The sequence below is a fragment of the Anoplophora glabripennis genome, unplaced genomic scaffold, assembly GCF_000390285.2.
Source record: "Anoplophora glabripennis isolate ALB-LARVAE unplaced genomic scaffold, Agla_2.0 scaffold239, whole genome shotgun sequence".
NCBI classification, from domain to species: Eukaryota; Metazoa; Arthropoda; class Insecta; order Coleoptera; family Cerambycidae; genus Anoplophora; species Anoplophora glabripennis.
The window spans coordinates 280,239-303,694 of NW_019416322.1; the positions used below are offsets into that span (position 1 = coordinate 280,239).

The 23,456-nt window shown below is 31.2% G+C and overlaps 1 protein-coding gene across 2 annotated transcripts in view; it reads right to left on the reverse strand.

Annotated features, from left to right (window-relative positions):
• Positions 1 to 684: 684 nt before the first annotated feature.
• The window catches only part of LOC108911153 (methyltransferase-like protein 22), a 45,558-nt gene continuing 22,786 nt past the window's right edge, over positions 685 to 23,456 (reverse strand). The window contains exons 1-6 of one of the 2 annotated variants that reach the window (XM_018716000.2): positions 12,105 to 12,233; positions 7,335 to 7,436; positions 7,156 to 7,275; positions 6,110 to 6,298; positions 5,883 to 6,050; positions 685 to 1,006 (exon numbers count right to left, since the gene is read on the reverse strand). In XM_018716000.2, the coding sequence (XP_018571516.1) occupies positions 729 to 1,006; positions 5,883 to 6,050; positions 6,110 to 6,298; positions 7,156 to 7,275; positions 7,335 to 7,422 (843 nt within the window). In that variant the 5' untranslated portion in view covers positions 7,423 to 7,436; positions 12,105 to 12,233 and the 3' untranslated portion in view covers positions 685 to 728. Of the gene's footprint in view, positions 1,007 to 5,882; positions 6,051 to 6,109; positions 6,299 to 7,155; positions 7,276 to 7,334; positions 7,437 to 12,104; positions 12,234 to 23,456 lie in introns of those variants that run through there. The other variant, XM_018716001.1, reaches the window with a different exon arrangement.

Sequence of the window (23,456 nt, forward strand, 5' to 3'; positions counted from 1 at the left end):
TTCACGGAAAGGAGAGCTTTCCCCTTATTGTATGCCCTGCGATTCTAACGAAACTATCTGCAAAAGGTGTTTATTTCCTTGAATATCCAAAAAAAATCTCTAAGAATACCGTAGTAACAATTTGTTTTAACTTTCTATAATATTACCGAGGTATATCTTTACAAGATCGTCTAATTTTTAATCCAAACATGTAACGAGCCTTCTTTGTAATTTGATTACGCTTTGTAATACTTTTCAACCTTACGGCTTTGACCTAAAAAAACATTTTGTACATGCAATCTACCCATATTTTCATAATGTGGATCATAGTATGATATTGCCAAAGGAAAGAACGACGGTCATAAGCGATCGTACATTGTAACTTTTTCTTTTTTCATGTGCTATCATGAAAAACAGAGAAAGCTTAACAGCAAACTTCGTGGGAAAATATGCAACTGTTTCATTTTCTGATTAAATGGAAAATGGCGTGGCAAAATTCTTGGTGATTAAACATTACATCGTATTTACTCAACTAATCTGCAATCCAAGTTTATACAGAGAAGACAACAAGTTTAAAGAAACAAAGATATATTTCAGATAAATCTTAAAAAGTATTATCTGTTTATATAAATACAGTTTTAATTATAATAATTAAACATAAATTTTAAAAAAACAACTAGATTTAAAAGAGTACAAACAAAAGTGCAAGTATAAAATAAGTTTATTAAATACAAAATAACATTAACACATTATAATACTGATGTTATTTTTAATAAAACCAGTTCCTTAACTCTTTCATATTCGAAAAATTTTGGGAAACTTAACGGTATATCTTCGGTTTTTAAATTTTTTATTTGTCGGAGACGCTGGAGAAAATATTCATAGCACGGGGCTGTCGATGCACAATCCGCTATTGTAAAGACATAACGCTTCTCTAAGGCAACATAAACACATTTTTCTGGTGGTGTGGAAAGTAAGAGTTGAAGGGTCCTTACGAAAGCATCTGTTATTCTATCATCATATACAGCTGAAATAAATAGATTATTCATTTATTTATTAGTCAGATTAAGGTTAATCTATTTTATCCACAACTAACGTCTTACCTAATTTTACTATAATAAAACACTATTTTATCATGTAAATGACTACTGTGGTTATAAAGGACTATTTATATTATTCTGTGTCTTTGGTGATTCAATTTTAAGTGATAGCAAATCTTCAATGTATCTTGGTTGAAACTGAAGGCATTAACACTTTCGGAGCGGTTATGGACCATAAGTGTTTGCAAACATGAAGAAATTATTTGAATTTTAAGTACAATTCAGTAACAGTAAGTAAATTATACAACACAATTGCATAATTTAATAAAAATGAATAATGGAATCATCCAAATAAGTGAAACGGGAAGCCATCGAAAGAGATCACCACCACGATTTTTCAGAACCACAAGCTTTTTAGAACAATAAAGTAGAAAAATATAAGGTTAAAGAATTACGAGAGAAAGCCTGACAAAATTGATGATCAGCTAAATAATAAGTATGTCACTTTTAGTGCACGATAAATTCACTTCGAGTGATTCAATTGAGATGGTAGTCCAAAGTCACCCATGTAAATGCTTATTTTATATATGGAGCAGTTTATTTGAAATTGGTTATTAATTGTACGCAGTATCTTCCAAGTGGCTTACAATTAGATACTCCCTCTGTCCTATAATAATAGTAGCAGCTGATGTATTTAATTTGTCCCATAATAATAGTACCAAAGGAAAATAAATATAGAACTCAACGCTTATTATCAAAAAACTAGATTAAATTCAACAATAGATTAAAAGTGAATGACGTATTATCCAGTATTTCGGGAGAAACATTATCGAATGCTATGTTTATTGCTTGTATTAACTCATCAATATTATTAGGCGAGGCTTGATAGTAGTGACTGCATTGAGTTAAAGAACTCAAGAACATTTTAAAGTCTGGGCTATTTAGTGGTTGTGAATTCATTTTTGTATTGTCCCTCCATCACGAAATCCCTGCTCTAATAGTAACAGATCATCATTATTTAGATGTAGTTTTGCTTTATTTTCTTGAATAAATAAGGGGCAATGTCTTGATCCTCTTGGTAATTTTTTACGAATTGTTGGCAGTATGTTTTTAAAAAACATTTTCTGTATCTGTGTACTAGTACTCTTCTACTAAGAGGAATATGTCTAAGTTTTTCTGCATAACCTTTGCATTTATGCCCAGTTTTGTTTTTTACAATTATTTTCGGAAGCAGCATTCTGTAGAACTTAAATTCTTTTGCAACTAATATAATGGCACCTTTCTGCAAGTTTTCCATTTTTTTATGCATCAAGAACTCGATCTTTGCTTGAAAAGTCTCTTCTATTCATTTTACTTTTACAATGGGTTAATATTCAACTGAAATAAAACAATTGATTGCGATTTGTAATAACTAGGTGAACCTAAAAATTGAAAGATGTGTCAAAACAAATGACAGATATCATAAAACATTGATTTTGACTGAAGGATTCGCTATTTTGCGCTACAACATAACTTACATCTATATTCGTCAATGTTCACTTGCTACTATTATTATGAGACAGAAGGATTATTAATTACAACTATCTAATTACGAAATGTCTTAGTTTATAGTTTATTATTTTTTTAATATTACAATCCTTGAAATTGTTGAGCAAAGAAATACAATACTTTTTAATCCAATTCCAACTCGACAGCAACACAGCCTTGTACTTTAATCCACTGAATCCGAATCCAGAGTGAGAATTCTCGAATCAGTTTGTGACTTTAACATCAAGAAAACGATTTTCAAACTGACTTGAGTAGTCAGTGACTGGAAAGACATGCGAAATCTGATCTGCTCCACAGCCCAGCTCGCTTTTTGTGGTGCTGTGTAATTTTGTAATTAATGAAATTAAAGAATTGGTAATCTTTTTATTAGGTGGAAGCAAAGACATCGCACATTGTACATATTTAATTGAAAATGTCAATTTCAAGTTAACGATGTAAGTTATACCAATGTAAACAATTGGAAGTAAAACACTTTCTCCGGACTTGTTATAATATACTCATATCTTTAAGACTACGTGTTCATAATGATATTTTGATGACCTTCCCAAAAAAATACATTTATTAAAATCACCTGACACACATGCGAAAGTAACATTTTCACTCAAATGCGTAGGAAATACTGATACATTTAGTAGCCATTTGATGTGCCACTTAATAGCTTTCCCTTTAAGATATATTGAATAGATTTATGATTCCGAGAATGCGGGTAATAATGTCCAATTGCCATTTATTATGATGACACCTTTCAGGATATAAGAGCCCAAATAGAGACATTAGGAGTTTATAGCAACTGAAAATACCGTGACTGAGAAAAGTGTTGAACAAAATCAAAATATCATGTGTATTATTTTTCTTGTTAAATAAAGGCGTTTAAATTTTGTTAATAAATATTATAGTAAAGGAATACTACCAACCAAAAGGTTGGTTCAAGACCAAAGATTTTTTAACCTGATTTACTCTTACAAAGGGAAAGGCAGATTGGTAATCGGAGCTGTTACAAGAATAGATAATATCGATGTATCTACCTACCAAACAGCGGGCAATATGCAAGGGTTCGGTCCCTCAGAAGAAAAGATAATCGTTAGATAATGATCGCTGAGGTTGCGAAGTAATTAAGGCGAACGAATAATTGGCTATATTTGACAGCAAATTTCTGTGCTTAAGAAAATGTAATAAAAAATTATAAATGCTATTAAGATTGTTGATATCAGACTTTTTATTAGCAAAATCATTAATAATAACCATTTCAAGAAAATTCCGCCGATTATAATTATAATTAGTCTCATTTTCCAAAATTGTGACACCGTCAACATTCATTCTATGACCTTAATGGGTGTCCCGAAATTAGGGGGCAATATTTCTATGTCGTTAAAATATTACTTTTTGTTTAGATAAACGTGGGTTCAAAAATTCTTCCTAAAGAAGTTGTAGCCACTTAAAGGGCTATGCACAAGATTGCCAAGATGGTGACGTCGACGATTCTCCATGTTGAGCCACTTGATTTCTACAATTTTGTGAGAAATATGATCAAATTTTCTTAATCCATGTACAAGTCGACAACCTCAAATTTGGACTTTTTGAATTCTATTTTTTTTGTATACTAAGGCATGGACCATAGATATAATCACAGTAATTAAAATAGGAAAGAACAACCGACTCACATAACATAATTTTAATTCAGAATATGATGACTGCTATAAATTAATCTAAGCGAATAATAATATTTTTGGAGTAATGTTTTCACATGCTGACGTAATTTACTGCCAAGAGTCACTCCCAGATTTTTTACACTGTCAGTAATAGGAATTGGAATACCATCAATTATAATATTAAAGTTAAGTCTTAATATTTGTTACTTTTTCTTAGTATCAAAAAAAATATATTTTTGATTTTTTAGAATTTAATTTTAAATTATGTACGTCAGATAATTGCCTTACAGTTTGTAACTTAGAGCTGACAATATTGCACGCTTGATCCAGATCATTAATATCAAAATGATGATATAGTTGAGTATCATCAGCATAAGCTTCTACTTTACATTGTTGAATTGATTCTAAAATGGAAGCAGTGTAAATTATAAAAAGTAAGGGACCCAAAATTGTATCCTGGGGTACACAAGAAAGTATGTCTAAACTATTAGAAAAAATGTTATTAACACATACCTGTTGAGATCTTCCGTGTAAATAAGAATTAATAAGATCTAAAGTCGGTTCATCAAACCCATAGTACTTAAGTTTAGAACAATACAATAGAACAATAGAACAAATAGTTACTAGAGTAAAATAGATATTCGGGTTGAATTTAGTGTTTAGGTTTGTCATTTAGGTTTAGTTCATAAATTATATGTACCCACACAATCACAGATATAATAATTTATTATCATCTGTGATTAAGAGTGAAATTCTAAGAGGTAGCATAAGCGCCGAATCCAAAGGGCTTTGGGCACGAATTTACTTTCAGGTGTATCGAACTGAGAAGGGAATCTTTATTTATAAACAATGCAGAATATAACACCGATAATATTTACAATTTTCGTATCGAATTTACAATTTAAACATGTTTCAGAATATTATTAAAAATTCTAATTATAAGGCTTGCCTGAAAATTATGAAAAATATATATATATATTTACAGTTACACGAATTTCAAAATATGGTGTACTTATTACTGATAATAACGGAAGGTCCTTGTTAACTAAAAAATTAATCATTATCATTTTTATTTTTACAGTTTATGGGTTTGGAGTTTATAGGTTAAGTATTTATGGACTTAGGGTTTTTGGGCTTAGGGTTTATCAGTTCGGGATTGAGCGTATTAGCCTTTTTTGCGTGTAAATGTATTTTCAGATTGATATAATGCGTAAAATATATCGGCCATATAGATATCAAATTTTTAGATATTTTTTTAAGTTTATTGCAAAATTTGACGTGATACAGTATTTTGGTGTTCAGATTCATGATCAGATACTTTAGGATCCCATTAATTGTTTTAGTAACAAAATAACCTATCCATGTAACATAACCTCAAATATGTCAAAATATCGCGATTTTGGCACCTTTAGGTTAGAATATCTCGAAAACCAGAGCTAACTGAGAAATTTGAACCTTGGATTCGGATTCAGCGTACCAAAATCCTTGGGAAAAGTACATTCTGGTTTCTGGGTTCGAGGATTTTGTCGGCCTGTGTTATTTTTTACCAATGTCTACATCATTGAACATAATCTAACAATTTTGCATATTAGTTTTACAAAATATATCAAAATAAATAAATTTTATTATTCTATGAAGTTTAAAAAATACCTAAATGTATACTTACTATCTGCAGCAATAATAATGCGAATCTTAGCTAAATTTCGAAGAATATCCTTCGGTAGTGCTTCCTCTGTGAAATTTAATTCAAGCACGTTCACTGCATGTTTCACAATATGCTTATTTCTCTCAATGTTGCTTCTGATAATACTGAGAAGATTTCCTTTATTTACATCTTCAACAGAAATTCAAATTATTAAAACTTCGATATGTCTTGACCTTTATTTATTTTACCTGTACAGAACACTGGGGCGAACATAGAAGCAACTATACTTGTTAAGCCAACCCCGGATCCCAGCTCCAAAATATAGGAATCACTTGATAAAATACTATGGTGATTATGTATTAACCAATCTGCGAGCAATAAAGATCCTCTCCAAATCTGCAATCCAACTAAGTCAAGCACGGTGCTTTTCATGTGTTCTAAAATATAAGTAGAATAATGTTACTAATTGACTTTCATTTAACCATTGGGCATAATCCGTCCCTGGCGTTCTGGGCGTAATGAACACTTGTGCTTACAACATCAAAAACAATCTGTACGCATATGTTATCGATCCAAATCTGCATTATGCTAAAGTTAATAGTTTAGAGACTAAATAAAAATAACTTTAATTTTCACCAAGGGTCCGTAACTTGTTAACGAAGGCCCATATGAAAAATTTATATCACCCCTAAATACTGTTACTGCCACAGCACGAACCAGATTCAGACGTTCCTGTATATTAACTTTGCTACAACCCACACCTGACGCCATCTAGGAACTACTTAGCTTACTTATGAATCGGCAGACGAAGCAATGTATACATGGATCTATTCGTGTGCGCAGTTGTCCGTAAAATGAGCAGATGGCGCTTTATTGTTGAAGAAAATTGTATTCCATATTAACTCAAAACAGTATAGATGGGGACTGATAGTTCTTAATTTATTTTATAATTTAATTCGTATTTATGAAGGAGAGGAAAAATTAAATACGTATTTTTGTACTATTTAATGTAGCCGCCAAATGTAGTAGTTGTTTTCATAATTTTAAAATGCTTTTATCTACTACTCCTTTATATTTTTCGAAAATAGCCTGATTTTCGAGTAAAACTTAAAAAAAAACAACTGAAACAAATTTAAACTAAATTTCAACTTATAAAGATTAAAATTTCTACCAGCATAGTACTTTTTCTTATACCTACCTGCACATAGACCAGATTAAAACCTGAGATACGTTTATTTCCATAAAATAGTCTATGGTGAAATCTTGAGGAGGGTGAAGTGTGATTTCGACCTACCTATTTCTATCACAGCATTGTTAGTGTTCTTAGAAGTTTTGCGAGGCACAATTAGATCGCCGTCGGGATCAGTGGATACTCGGTACTGAGGATATCTGAAGCAAAATTTCGAAACAATATCTAAAAATAAAAAAATCGATGTGTATATTATAAATTATCTTCTTGGTTTCTTGTCGTACTATTTTTATCAACGATCGGTTTCGATGATGTTCCGTAGTCGTGCTCCTTGTATATTTCTGAAGATACTTTATAGTCTCCATCACCCATGTCTAGATAAATATCTGGAAACAAAAAAAAACTGGTAACTGGGATAAAAATAAAACAGTTGGAGATGGAATAGCGATATCACAAAAATGATATATATCTCTTTTAAAAGGGTATCTTTCTATTATCACTGATTTCCAGAAAAAAGTGTATATAAAAGTATACCCCTATTTTTTTTATAGTCTGAAAGCACAGAGAAACAATTTAGGACCAGCCTTCTTATCAGGCATTTTTACAAAGTACCGTCGTATGTAAATGCACACATTGTAAAAATATAAGATAAAAGTTATATATTCCAAGATTTTGCAACCGCTGTTCATACAAACTTACTTAAACATACCAAAAAGCACTCAAAACTCTCGAAAGTAGTAGTGGAGATACTCACTTGCAATACAAAAATTATATAATAGACGATAACTTTTACATAATTTTGGCGAAACAAAAAACTTATAGCTAAAGGTTGCTTATTTTCCCTCCAAGGGGCAGAAATTTTCAAAAATCATTGAAATACTTGCATCTGTATTTGTAAAAAAGTTGACATTTGGTTCTCAAATTACAACCGCTTTTCCATATCGTTTTTTTGGATACTTTGAGGACTATTTTGAGGGGTTAATACTTTACAAAGGTCATTTCTTCACCCTTAGTTATAGATTTACCGGTACTATTTGTGCTACTCCTTTTGAAAACGCCCTGTATATAAGTTTTTACTGTTTCGTTACAGGGAAATTTTTCTGATGGTACTGCACTAAAGCAGCAAAATATTGGTGTTAACTGTTTTTCTTGTATAAACACTATTGGAAAGCTTATTAAAAAAATTGTGCTACCAGAATTTCATTGTCACATCAAAATTGGAAAGTGTGACAAAAATATTAAACACATTGTTTTTCTCACTCTTCTATGTATTTATGAGCATGTTATATGAAATAGTAAATAAAAAACAAAACAAGAAAACAACAAACAACAAAAAAAAATTACTACCCTTCTTGGAGGTGAAAATTCGAAATATTTGGAATTATTCAATTTTCGTGTCTAAAAACATACATAGGTATTGTATTCTCGAAACCGAGATAATTGCACTAAACCAAAGTGGTCATTTCGTACCCAATCTCCCATTACAATATGTACAGTACGTCATAAAACATAAAACAATCACTATATTAGTATGCATAAATGAAACAGTTTAATGCAATTTCTGTACAGTAAAGAAAAATATTGAAAATATAAAAATTCTGAAGATTTCATTGATTGCTTTTTGACATTGCTAAAGACCAAAAGCGAAGTTCAGTTTCAGTTTTATACGTACGTTCTAGACAATGGAGGCATTATTTCAGTGAAAATAAAACATTACTGCGAGAATAATTTGAAATATTTTATCTTATCGCCTTACAACATATTTTTGTCTGCTTCCACTTTGCATAAAAATTTCAAAAATTAAAAAAGTAGAGTGTATCTTTAGTGAAAGAAATAAATAATAAAATTAACTAAAATGCATTTGAAAATACGCAACGTGTCCAGTTAGAAGTAATTTCTATCATTTTGCGAGAATAGAGGGTACAAATTTGTAGACAAAAGAACTATGGGTTTAATATGAAAAAACGGAATGGATAAGACCACAAAGAGGCCGTTATTAAATTAATGCAAGGTATGTACTACGACAAATTTAACAGATTCGACCTCTTTAAAGATATGGAATTCAAATCCGTGAGAGATGCTGAAAACGCAAAGTATAAGTTGCTATAAAAAGAGGCTTGAAATAGAAGGCAAAATTCTGATGTTCTAAATAGACAAGAAATCTCGAAAATGATAAAATACTACGACGACAGAGATCAAAATGTTTATTACATTATTTTAAAGACGATACGAACAATAATACGGGTTTACCCATTTGAAGAATGAAATAAAACAAGATATTTTCAAAAAACAGCACACCAGGTGGAGCACAAAAAGATACTAACAATAAATGGTTAATTCCAAATATCCAAAACCCTGATATTTCACCTATTCGACTGCTAAAGAAATTACAAACTAAGCGGATTGCAAACTGACAGGCTATTTCTAACAGTGAACATTATTTGGGATAAATCATATTTCTTAGGATGGTACAAAAATATGCCGATTGGGGTAAATATAATGCCGAAGTGGATGAAGGAACCTTCAAAGACAATAGGGCTGGATTGCGAACTATGTCGCACGATTCACTACAGCGTCTCATCTTCTCAAAGCAGGTATCAATCAACAGGAAATTATAAAAATTATGGGTCGCTGCTCATCTAACTCAATGGAAACTCACTAGGGTTTGGCAATGAACATCATTCAAATTTAATTATTAACCCATGAGAAGATGGGGAGGCAATACTTTTAAGGCAACAGAGCAAAATATCGTCGTAAAATCCTTCACTTAGGGACACATTTACAATAACTGTATTTCTCACGTTCAAAAGTTTAACGCAATTTAGATATTTCGTTTTGTTTAAACTTAAGTGACCTTAATTAATTAAAAATACAATATAGCAAAAGTGTATGTCATTGTAATATTCAAAAATAATTTTTCTAATACCACACGAGAGTTCGACACATTAGAAAATAATTATAAAAACTTCTTTCAGCCGCTTGTCATTCATAATAGTTATTCGAGTTCTTCGTTTCCTGGCAACAAATGTTCAAAACATTGTCTAATTACTTTCAATCTCTTGTTACTGTCTTCTGATGTTACTAGTGAAAAGCCTATCACTTACTGTATTATTTAAATTATTTAATGTTATGTTGACAAACGTCTATTATTTAACCTATTTTTTACTTTATCATTTTATTTTCATTTACACAACATTGTTCTTTTTTTAAAAATGAAACAACGTTCTATAGTAAGAGAATGCACTACATTTTTGGAAATCATTAGTTGATACCAAAGAAAAATACAATTTTTTTTATTTTGTTTCAACAGATTTGGATTTCTTTTATCTTGTCGATGGTAAATTTCGTTTTAACGACCAGCAGTAATCGCATTTTTATATCCGATCTACCTTGGTACCGACACTCCATTTCTTTAATATCTTGGTGAAATATTTCTCCTTGATCCTGAAACCCAATCAAAACTTACGAGTTCAAAACCAAACGGACTTTTATACACATTTTTAATAAGTTGATTGATCTTTCTTCTATTCTTGCATCGTCAGAGTATATTTTCATTGACGTATTTTGTGCATTTTTGAAGAAAATAGTGCGATACCACAAAAGTGAGTAGTATTCTCGGTGCCATAATGAAGGCAAAAAACCTATTATCTTGAAAAATTGTTCTTAAGAATCTCAATCGACACAGACTCATTGCATAAATTAATGAAGCATTAACGGACACATTGGTTTGAGCTTCCTAAATTAGGCTTATGAATACTAGAAATTTGTCATGTCAAAACAATCGACAATCGACTCTAGAGTCACGGACTCAGAGTTAAAGCTTTCTTTCTTTAACCTTATTTGTTACTCAAATTTTAATACGCATAAATGCGTACAGTGTTTTGAGTTTAGAACTTAAGAGTATTTAGCAGACCTGATCGGGGCAAACGGACCTCGGATTCAGATTTAGCAACCCCGAACGCATATAAATACCATGGTCTTGTCTTTCGTACCTCCCACTTCTTTTTGTGGTGCTTTATAATATGTAAGAATTACCTAAATTAAAAACAAAATAAATTTGGACATCATTTGGGAATTTTATGTTTTATCAGTTGTATAAAAATAAAACGTCCTGATTGAAATTATAGTTTGGAAAATAAAAATGTATTTGAGAATTTATAATCTTATAAAAAGAGATTATATATTTGTATTTTCACACATTTGTGAATAAATCAATTTAATCTTGGACCTCTTCCTAGTTCTGAACGCCAGTTTGTAATTTTTAAACCCACATCCAAACATAAATAAAAGCTCTCTACTAATTTATTTATTCGTATATTTTTGGTAAAAAAAAGCCGTCACAATAATCATTTTTCCATTAAATTATGTTCCTACTATTTTATTTGACAAATACATTCAAAAATGCACAAATAAAACAATATCGTAATAATAATTATGTAACAGTTGTCATTTTATCTTCACCTTTGAATGTTATGACCCAAGAATTCTGATAAATTTGGGTTTTTTTAATCTTAACAAATGCAATAGTGAACATAATAGTAAATAATTTTTTTACCAAACAAAATGCAAATAATGAAATATCACATATTAACTTTATAATTAAAAAATTATGTTAGAAACAGATTGATACTAATATGCAGGTATTTGTGAGGATTAGTTTTGAACGAGGGAAAGTTTACGAGGGATTAAACAATCCATTCATTCAAAAAATTACTTAGAAATTAGAATTATTTATGATTTTTTTTTACAATTTTTACATATAAAAAAATAATAATCATGGTCATAATGAATGAAATACATTTTTTTATATTATTTATAGATAATATGTAACATATTATTATTATTTCAATGAAAACAATAAGGTATATATACAAATTTTACGCAATCAGAAAACGAATTTTTTTTTTAGAATTAGATTCGATACTGGACTATAAAAAATCAATCTAAACTAGTTTAAAGTTTTATTTCATAACATTAATTTTTTTATTATGAAATTCCAGACTAATCTGACATAAACAATGTGTGAGTGTTAATGAAAAACCACATTTACTAACCTCCAGTACAAGATAATTATGCCCACAACTTTGAACTTGAACTATTTGACATTGACACAAGTTTCTACGGCAGTTATATTAAAAATTAAACATTGGGCATGCAACTTACGACTTTGGCTAATGTGAATAGACCCGGGAAAGTGTAAGTCGTTATTTTAGTTGCCAAATAACCTTCAGGAACTGACGTGCTCAGTTTGCTTATAGTTAAAAGAAACTAATGGCTGATTTGTAATTGAGAAACTTACGTTTTATGTTTGAGTAGAAGCAGTTGATATTTATCTATAATTTCCATGTAATCCACCCTTTTAAAAAATGTTTGGACACATTCATGTTTTACCTACTAAGTATTCGAAAACATTATTCATTGTAAAGGATGCTAATATTTAGGGATTTTTAGTTGACAATGTTTTGTAAACATTTATTTAAAACTCTGTACTTCAATGCATTTTCTACATCGAAAAAACTCGCCCTTGCCATTTTTTCCTAAACGGAAATGTGAAAAAAAGTTGTAAAGTGTTATAGTAATGACATATAACTTGTACTGATTATTATTCGTAGATTCAGTGCAAGTACTAATAGTTTATTGTACGAAAAAATAAGTGCACATTATAAAAACCAAAATAGATGGAATATATCCTTCACTGAAAATACAGTCAGTTTCTAGAGAGTCGTAAATATTTCAGCTATTGATACTGATAGGACTATTTTTAACTTTACGTCGATCTCTTTATATTTAGCATTTTTTGGAAGGATGATCGGTTTGTCTGTGTGGCAATATCTGGTAGTTCAATTCAAAAAATTATTAAATATTATTCAAGCGATAAAAAGGTTATCAGTTAAATGTTTCAGATAAATTAGAAGATACGGTAAGGGTCAATGTACGTTCTAAAATATGTTATCGAATCCTATTTCTTGTAAAATGACATTTGCATTCAAAACTATAGGGTATTATACAAAATGATGTTCAATTTCCAATTTTTGTAATATTACATTACATACGTATCATATACATATAAGGTATTCATAATAATTGAACATTATACTTTATTTAAAATGCATTTTATACAAATTAGTTCATTAACAAAGCATTTTTTAACAATGTAGGTATATGTTAGCGATAAAGAGGTAGAACATTTGTTTATTATGAGGAAAACACCATTATTATAATAACCTAATTAAAATGATTATAGGGATTTGCAAAAATATTGCGGTTTAAATGAAAAAACATGAAAATATTACACCTATCTTTAACTTATGCAAGAGCAGTTTATTTATAACATAACTGATTAGATAATATGCAAAAATGACTGATATTACGTGAGTATATAATGATTATAAAGTTAACAACATATAAGAAAACCAAGTTTAAGGAACAATAAAATATTTAAAACACTTTCAAGTAACAAAACTTATTTTATGCATCGTAATTTACGGATTGTTGTTTACGCATCAGCCTAGAAAAACGAAATTTATGATTACATTATTCAGTGGTATAAGCTGGGTTGTTAAATTATGGGTGTGAAAAATATTTATTCAACACTTAACATCGTATGTATATACACAACTTTGTATTTCACATAGTAAATCTTCCGTGATTTTTTTCGTTTATACAGGGTTACAACAAATAGGTTAAGAAGATAAATACAAATTTTGTTGATGAAAATTATAAGGCATATTTCTTTCAATTTTTTTTTTTATATTATCTAAGGTAAAATTTATAGTTATTTATTGTATAAGTGTTTTTAAGGTGCTGATCTTACATCCATCAAACGGCATGGTGGATGGAAGAACTCCTCTGTAGCAGAAAACTATGTTGAGGAATCTATATCTAACAAACTTAATATTGCAAGGAAAATTTAGTTGTTCCTTACAAGAAGAGACATCCGTAACTTGTGCAAATTCTTCACAAACTTCGGCAGATGTTATGCGTTGCGAAAATGATGGCAACAATGCTACGAGGGTTGTTATTAACGGAAAGGAAGTTAAATGTGATTAAACAAAAAATGAAATATCTGTTACTATAAATGTAAATGTTAATGTTGATAAATAAATAAGTTAAATAGGATTTATTATAGGTTTATTATTTTTTTCATTATTCTACTAGTGAAATAAAGTTACTTTATTCCACTAGTGGATATAGTATCACTTTAGACGGTCCATATGTGTGGATAAAATATTTGTATTAATAAATTCGTCTTTTTTTTAATATTAAGCGGAAATTTAACACAGATTCTTATTCCGAGAGGTAGTTTCTGCGTAATTTTGATTAAAAATTTTTGATAACACAATACCCAATAATAAAGGAAAGGAATGACAATTATTTTTCAAACTATAGTACGATCGTATTCGATGCAAAGTAGAGCAAAAAATTGTCGGTCTTTTATCAAAGGAAAATCGTGTCATCATTTTTAGGAGGCGTAAGATGAACCGTTTCAAATTGAAAATGAAATTGAATGTAAAATCTGAAATACCGCCGCATACGCACTGTGTTCTGGTACTAGCTGTAGTCGGCCAGGTGCATCGAGTGTACGAAGTGGTCGGTTATACGTCAAATACTAACCTGGCGAGCTTGATCGTAGAGCAGGGAACATTAAACAGTGGCGCGTACAGAGGTGAAATGTAGTACATATGTGGAATTTAAATAACGAATTGAATTTATAATAAATTACATTTAAAACAAATAGTTTATGAGAATAAAGTGATTTTTGTAGGAACAGGGTTCCAGACGTGAACTGATCTCTTCATCGCACCCCATTACGCTTCTGTTTTTATAAGGATAACGAAGTTTCAAAGCAAAAACCTTGTATAACAGATATACTATAAATATTTACAGAATGAAAACAAAATATAAATCCTATGATATGATTCTATCAAATAAAAACACTAACAACAATTCTCTACCAATCTCAACAAAATAAGTTATTTTACTATCAAACAAGAAATGTTAACAAATTATAAACAAAATATAAATTCTATGATTTATGTACTGTACGCCGAACTGCATTTTTCTCATCTTCATTTAATATTAATTTCTTCTTTCCACCCCTTTTTTAGGTTTCTTAACGTCTCCTTCATTTTTCTTCTCTCTTAAAATTTTGAAAACAGACAATTCGCTTAACTGTAACTGTAACTTAATATAGATTTTTTTGTACCCACAGCAGTACATCCGGCTCGCGAACATCCAGGCACCGCCTCCTTTCCTCCATATAACGACAACAGAGCAATAATAATACAAAAAACTTCACTTCACTAGCACAGAAAATATAATGGCATTCACGATTCACAAACAACAGCCCGAAACACACACACAGCACACAAATAAAACACTAAAAACACTTTTGTTACGGAGCACAAGAAATATGATTTCACTCACAAATTCTCAAATAATTGCGCGAAACACACATATAGCCCGAAAGAAGTATAATTGCACTTATAACAGTTATAACCTCACAAATATCGCGAGCGAGAAACACGCAGCACCAATACAACCGAAACGAAACTGACCAGTGACCACGCCAGGCCGGCACGCGCGCCGCCGCAAAAAACACAAGACACAAGTCATATGAGGGAGAATGAAGGGAGTAATAAATGTATTGTTGCCCTGCCGCCCAATGTGCGAAGGAGATGCTGTTAATCCATAATGCATAAAGAAATTATTCAATTTCCAATACCCCCTATAAAATGTGTTGCACTGATTCCCTTGACAGGCAATGATTTATTACTTTGCATCGAATACGATCGTACTATAATCGAATAACTCTAAAACGAAACATTGTATGTATATGTTAATAAATTATTGGATAGTTATCAAAATTTGTGGAACATTTTTTTTTTATGAAATCAATAATAAGGGAGCTGAAGCAATGAAGCAGCTGTGGCACTCAATAAATTCCTAATAAATATTCAAATTATTGAGAAATATGGAACTTAAAACTTTTTAATTTATAGGTCCTAGATTCTAGTTTATACCACGTATTCCGTTATGCAGGTAAAAGGGAAAAAGGATCCGAAGTAAAAGCATATGTTTCGGATAATTTCAGCTGCAACAGCTGGAAGATACGGAGGGACGTCTGGCAGACGCGTGCCTGAAACTTGTTTGCCCCAGCGTTCAATTTTGTCTACAGTTTAAAACCTCAACATCTATCTTTTTTTATTTTGAATTAAATTAAAAGGCTGGAGAAGCTAATATGGAAATTTAAGTTCAGATATATGTATAAATATATTCATGATATTATCGTAGAAAAATAAACGTGACAACTTTTTACTAAAATGGAAATGTATTTTATTTTGTAATGCAAATTAAACCTTGCAATTTTCAATTCGTTTTTCCAGTTTTTCAAATACAGAAGTACTGAAATAAACATGACAATTTTCCTTAGAATGAAAGCACTTTTTCTTCAGTATTTTCAAGACAATTATAATACTGCTCTTCTTCAATGAGTTCTCTTAGGAAATTAAAAAATTTAAAAGACACAATCCATAAATACCTACTTCCCACTTTTAATGGATGTACTATTTATGCATTAATAATAAAGAAAAAGGCATTTTAGATTCTTAGAAATCTGTGAATTATGTACTACTTCATCTAAGTCCCATGACCAGAATCACCTCTAAATCCTAAAGAGCAGAAAAATTCTACATTCAATTTGTCCCACTTTGGACAAAGGCCTGCAAACAAATCGAGGCATTATATTCATATATTTCCTTAAAAATTATTAGGCCCTTAGAAAGCCATTAAATTTGGAAACTTTTTTGTCCCTTGATACTTTTTTTTGTAAACCGCACTATTTTCGAGAAAAATGTCAAAATGTAATCGATTCCATATCATGATTCGTCATTTTCCTGAAAAACATTGCGTTTTACGAAAAAAATATCAAGAGAAAAAAAAGTTTCTAAATTCAATGGTTTTCTAGCTAACTAATAATTTTTAAGAAATTCAAATTTGCGACCAAATTTTTTTGGCTCCAAAATCAAGGGGGCACACGAAAAAGTGTCTTAAGGGGGTTCCCCGCCAAAAAGCGTAGCATCAGATTCCACATCTCATAAAACCACTGTGTACCAAATTTAGTGATTCTCGTACAACAGGGTTCTGATATGTAAAAAATAGGTACTATTCTTAAGGGCAGATTTCTAAAGGCTGTAACTTTGACTTGCATATTTTGGTTGTCCAAATCAATCCTTGCAACTACTCAACCCGTACAACTTACACATCGATTGAAATTTCACATTTGGTGGTGTGATCTGCAATCATAGTATACCTGAAATCTCTGAAGGTAGCTGTGAGTAAATCGAGAAAATGGACTTAGTTATAAACCCACACCCAAAGGTTGTAGTAAATCAATGCAATGGTTTTCAGTGATTCTTCTTCCGCTTCTCTATCTAGTATTCGTAGATTTCCGGGCTGTAAATGATTTGAGTTTGTAACCTGAATTCGGCGATTGTAGAACTCTAGTTGATTTCTAGGTTTTCGGAATAGTTTTCTATTGTTAAATCCTTGAAAACCCAAAATATGCAATCAGCCCCACAAATATGACGAAACATCGACTCATCTTCAGGACTTTCATCAAATATGCAGTTTTAACCAATTTTTAGGTTCTAAATGTGATCTCATGGTATGTCCTGAGGTATCGTAAGGGTTGTTTAAGACCTTGGATGCCCAAAATAAGTAATGCCCTATGAATATGGTACGTGGTTTTGGCAACTTTTTAATTTCAGGGTCGATTTTTGGCAATTAAAAAAAAAATTGATGATTGATGGAGCATTCCCCGTGGCAGATTTGGTTTTGATCAAAATTACACAAAAAATGTGCTGGTTACAGAATAAAAGTCTATGTAAATTTGCAATTATTGCATTTAATGTCATTTTAAATACAATGTTAGTAATTTGAAATTCATGAAACATTGGAAAAATCAGTAAAGTACAAATTTCGCATTTTTTGGAACTATGCCCATTACCACCTCCAACATACAACAAAATTCCTCTACTGGTTTGCGAACTATCAGAAATTTTCTGCAGAAACAAAGCTAATAATACTTATGGTGAATGTATAAATATAATATTTGTTTTTTAATAAATACTCAAACACTGTTCTCCGATTTGTGGATTAGTTTATAAAAAATGGAACTTCTTCAGAAAGAAAAAAAATAGTTAAATCGAAAACCTGCGCATCTTTAATGACTGAGAATTGTAAATAATTTCTTTTGAAACAGAACAAGGAAATACATTTTACTTTTCGTCACATTTAAAGTTTACTTTTATGAAACAACTAATACATTTTTCGATTAATAAAAACAAAATTCTCAAGTATATTTTTGTTGTACCCAATTAACAGATTCTTATTAATATTGCAATAGGTGTAGTTTCTCGTTCTACATTTTTATTTACTCCACAAGCCAGCAATCGCTCCAAAAGTACAACCATCTGCCTCCGTACCACCAAGGCTTTCAGTTGGTTGTAACAGGCGCATATGTTCGGTAAATTTGCTGCAGGGAAATACTGCCGTCTTTGTCTGGAATATAAATTTTGTCGCTGTACACGAATCGACTTTAAAAGAAGAATGTGCCGATGATACCTAGGGAGCAAGGTGTTCGTGGAAGAGAACAGCTGCTGCACGTGTGCCGTCTTAATGGGTATCTAATTATTTACCGATTATATTTTCAAGCCCATTTCGGATAAAATATCAGCTCGGGAATATACACGTTCGAACGGAATTAGTTTATCAGTATATTTTAGTAAGCCAACGCACCTATTGCCTAATTAGTAATTAAACATTCTCTAGAATTAAATTTCGTTCAAGGTACCTATGTATTTTATTTTAATCTGAATAATAATACTGATAAAAATCGCATGATTAGGTGTGTTAATGCTATCTGCAAACATAGCGATAAATTGTAAATTTAATTATGAATTAAAAACCGCTACTGTTCTATTTCATCAACAGAGCACATACAAATGGTGCAAAGTCTGCGACAACAATCCTGAAATAAATCAATTTTTGTTTTTAAAAGTGCGTTGTGACAGTGTTGACGTCATCGATGTTTTTTTTTTAAATATAAATATGTGTCATGCGATAATTCTTTTGGAATACATTTAGGTAATAGAATTGTGTATAATGCAATTGAAAAAATTCTAAAATTACAACAAAAATAATTATTTAGACCATAAAGGAGGAAGCATTATTTACCAGTCTAGGACGATTTTGCGCCCGAGCGGAGCGAGGGCTGGTAATAGAGTTGGAGACTGGTAAATTACACTTAACTGCTGCGTGGTGTAAAATATTTTATCTGCTCCTATAGTTCTTTATGGTTCGTGAAATAAAGATTAGGTTTTATTTTTTGACATTTCTTAATCAATTGCAAAGTCTCTTTGGTTGTTTGGATTTTATCGTTTCTAAGGTGTTTATAAGCAAAGCTACATAAAAGTTACAATTTTGCTGGTTTTGAATTATTATTATTTCTAAATGATTGTTTTTCAAAGAGAAAGTGCAGCAAATGCTGCCTGCGAATTTTTATTGCCCGAGAAATCGAAAGTGCGCTACGGACGAGCATATAGAAATTTCAAAGAGCGGTGCCAGAACAAAAATACTGGTGTTTCGGAAATGTCACTGCTAACATATTTCATGGAGAAGTCAAGAACTTTAAAGTCATCGGTGAGTTTGGGGAGTGAATATTAAGTCAACTATTTTCATAAAGGAGAACATGTATATCAAAATACCCCAAGCTGAGAGCATTTTTGAAACGTAATAATGACGGCTGTACACCTAAAAAATCAAACGTTTTTACAAGAGCTCGATTCTTGACGGTGAGAAAATAGAATGCTCCCTGGGGAACGTTCCTTCATTTCGCTCTACTACTGTTCTATCAGAAAATTCATACTGTATTCTCGATACAAAGAGATCGAGCCTTGAAAGTGAAGAACGAGGAACAATGTTGTCAAATGTATCGACCAATCAGAAAGCAGTAAATAGGCGGTAGAATGAAAATTAGTGATTAGCTAGTCATTAAATAAGTACTACTTTAGAGTTATTGTTATTTGTATGTCAGTGTCAGGTGTAAATAAAAAAGAAAGAAAATGGAAATTAATAAAAAACCGAAGCTAAATCGAGTAATTTCTACACAAAAAGAACTTCTAATAGAATATATTGAGGGTAAAAAAAACAAATGTATAAGAAATTTAACACCCAGCTACTCTAGAGAGAAAATGAGGGCAAACTGGGAAGAACGCACAAATATTTTAATACTATATTAGGCAGATCCATTTTATCCTATTATTATTTTATTCGTGTATTGTACAATCCTTCAAGTAAACACAAATTATACGAACGTTTCCTCAAATTTCTCGAAGGATATCACCACAAAACAGTAACTAGTCATATTACAGACAGATTGCGGAATTCGTAATTTGTGAAACATGTCAAAAAATATAGGGTTAGGTCTAATGATCCCTGTCTGTTCCCCCGAAAATATCAGTAGAAGAAATAGGGAACAATTCTTCTATCATTACTCAATAGAACGCCATTCAAGAATACCGATTAATGAGTTTTAGTAGAGACACGCCCCCTTTCTCTCGTTTCTTCTACTCCCTATAATTCAAGAATAAAGTTCCAAGTCAACGATTTTCTCGTTCAGGCACCCGATAACACATATTTGCTAATGAAGGTAGTGACGGTCTTAGGCATTGCAGGAGCATACCGTTCTGATCAGTTACACAAACTTACTTTGGACGTTAATTTCAAAAATTTCGATTACATTATTGTAGTTACATTTCCAGATACTAAAAATGGGATGTCACTTACGTTTACAATTACTTCTCATCTAGGTTTTGTTTCTCACCTAGAAATTCTCAAGAAATATATCAAGATTAGATTAGAAATTAAAACTGAAATTTTACGCTTTTTTATGCGCTATCAAGCAGGTAGATGTTACAACCAACCAGTCGGCAAGAATACCCTTTCTATGATCCCTAATAAAATTGCACAGTTTTTGAAACTAGAACATCCTGAAACATATACAGGCCATTCATTCCGAAGAACATCGGCAACGTTACTGGCTAATACAAGAGTTGATGTATTAGCAATCAAAAGACATGGTGGATGGAAATCAGGCACAATTGCAGGAAATTGCTGACAGTTTAAGTAACAAAAATGAAATAGCCAACAGGATTCTTTACAATGAGACTTTAACTCCAGGTTCTAGTAGTACGTCGCAAGATGCTGTTTTAATGGATCAGTCAGGTAATATTGAGCCTCCGGTGACTGAAATGGAGCACTCAAATCATTTTGAGAAAAATATGACAATTGATAAACGCGATATTCATTCATATAATTAATAAAATGTGATGTTCATCAAGAGTTTCCATTTGTTTGTTCATAAAATATGCATTTATAACTCGAAATAGCTTTTTTCCCTAGGGAGGTAAGTTACCTCACTTACCTCCCGTTGTCCATAGCGACTTCTACTTCTACGGAAAAACCAATTACTTCCTTAAAAACAATGTATTAATAGTCTATTTACTATAGTGGGAGCAGATAAACAAATGTGGCAATGAGTGATGTTGTGATGACAATATACGCAATGCGGAGTATTAATGATTTTTAGATCTGGAGAAGAATCATAGAATAAGAAACAATAAATTTGTTTGTGTTTAAAAAAAAAATTGTAAATACACAGTAGAGTTAAAATTAGTAGGAACTTTGGAAAACACTACAGAATGCGTTCTTTTATGCTTCTAAGTATCAATATGCAGAACTAATTTAGTTTAATCCGTTCGAAAAAGATTTTTAAAGTTTCTGGCATTTCGTATTGATGGCATATATTCCAGCAGAGGATATCATTACAACGAAGCAAGTTTTACAGCTTAAAGTTTTTACATTCGTAACAATATCGACTGTCCCCATACCTTAAACTCCTTACACTTTTTAGCAAACAGATTAGCTAGTCGTATTTCGCGAAGTTTTTATTGACCTATTACTAATACAAATAATCTCCTGTGAAATCTTTTATTGTAATTTGAAAACTTTGTATTCCACGATTAAATATGCCAGTGACATTTGAATATAATTATACTCGTGTTAGCTCGTTTCATCAATGTTTTATTGTTTTAGTTATTCTTTTTGTGTTGGTTCATTCTTTCAATTATATGTATTTTTATAAACTTTGTCCTGTAATTGGTTTGTGTACTGTTGGACAAATACATTCTATTATCATTAGTATTATTATCATAATCTATTATTCTGGCCCAAAAATTCACTTTCTCTGGGTGCTGAGCGATACTCCTGCATCCAATGTGGATTTCCAGTTGCCCAATACCGACAAGTTTATCAAAATCGTCCAAAAGCTCCTGAACTAAGGTAACTTTGTAAGGACTTTTCCTTTTTTTAGCATTCCGTTGAATGATTCATATTATCATCTTATGCTACTTGCTGTAAACTGGTACGAGGGTTTTATTGAAATGCTAGTAGAACATCTAGTTTCTTATTTTCGGGTATTTGTTTTCTACTACCCTGAGGGAAGTCAAGGCAACTAAAGTCATCAGAGTCTACAAACGATTGCACCAAAGTGTGATAGAGTCGAAGATTTTAATTAATTGATAACTAAAAGTTATAAATGAAAGATCAAAACAAACAAAACCCAATGATACTAACAATTATAGCGCATAATTTGATATAAGTCAAGTTTTGACATATTTGAACGAAGTATTATTAACATTTGTTGAAAATACTCCTAGTATATTTGAATATTTACTTTTACTTAATGTTTATAAGTATTTGTTGGTTTGTAAGCACATTTTATTTAAATGTTCAGAAAACGATACAAAGATTATACGCTACTATTACATTTCTTTTTCGAAAGTAAAACAGTAAGGTTTGATTAAAATTTTCAAAAAAAAACAGAAGAATATGATGACGTTGAATCAATCCTAATGATACTAGCTATTTAACTACTCTGTATAAGAACAAAATTAGACGTTTGGCGTACTTGTACATTTAATACATGTGTAAGGAATGGATATTAATTTTTAAAAGTAGCAATTTGTCGGCGTTTCCTTTATGGGAATTTTAAGGTAGTTGTTTCGTTATCAACCGCTGACTGTTGCTACAAGCAAGTAAAGATATAGTCGACTGATTTCTAAAATACATCAACCATCCAGAGGGCGGACGCGCTTCCGCCTTTCCGTTATTTTATGAACTTCCCTTGTTTTGAATTTAAGATCACCTGCGATACATTGAGTGAGCTAGGGCGTACAGCAGTGTGTAAATATTATACTGTACAGCCGTTAGACAATGGACAGTACAATAATGAAACGTTGAAAATCGCCAACAAAATCTACATGTAGCGTACATTGATTATAAAA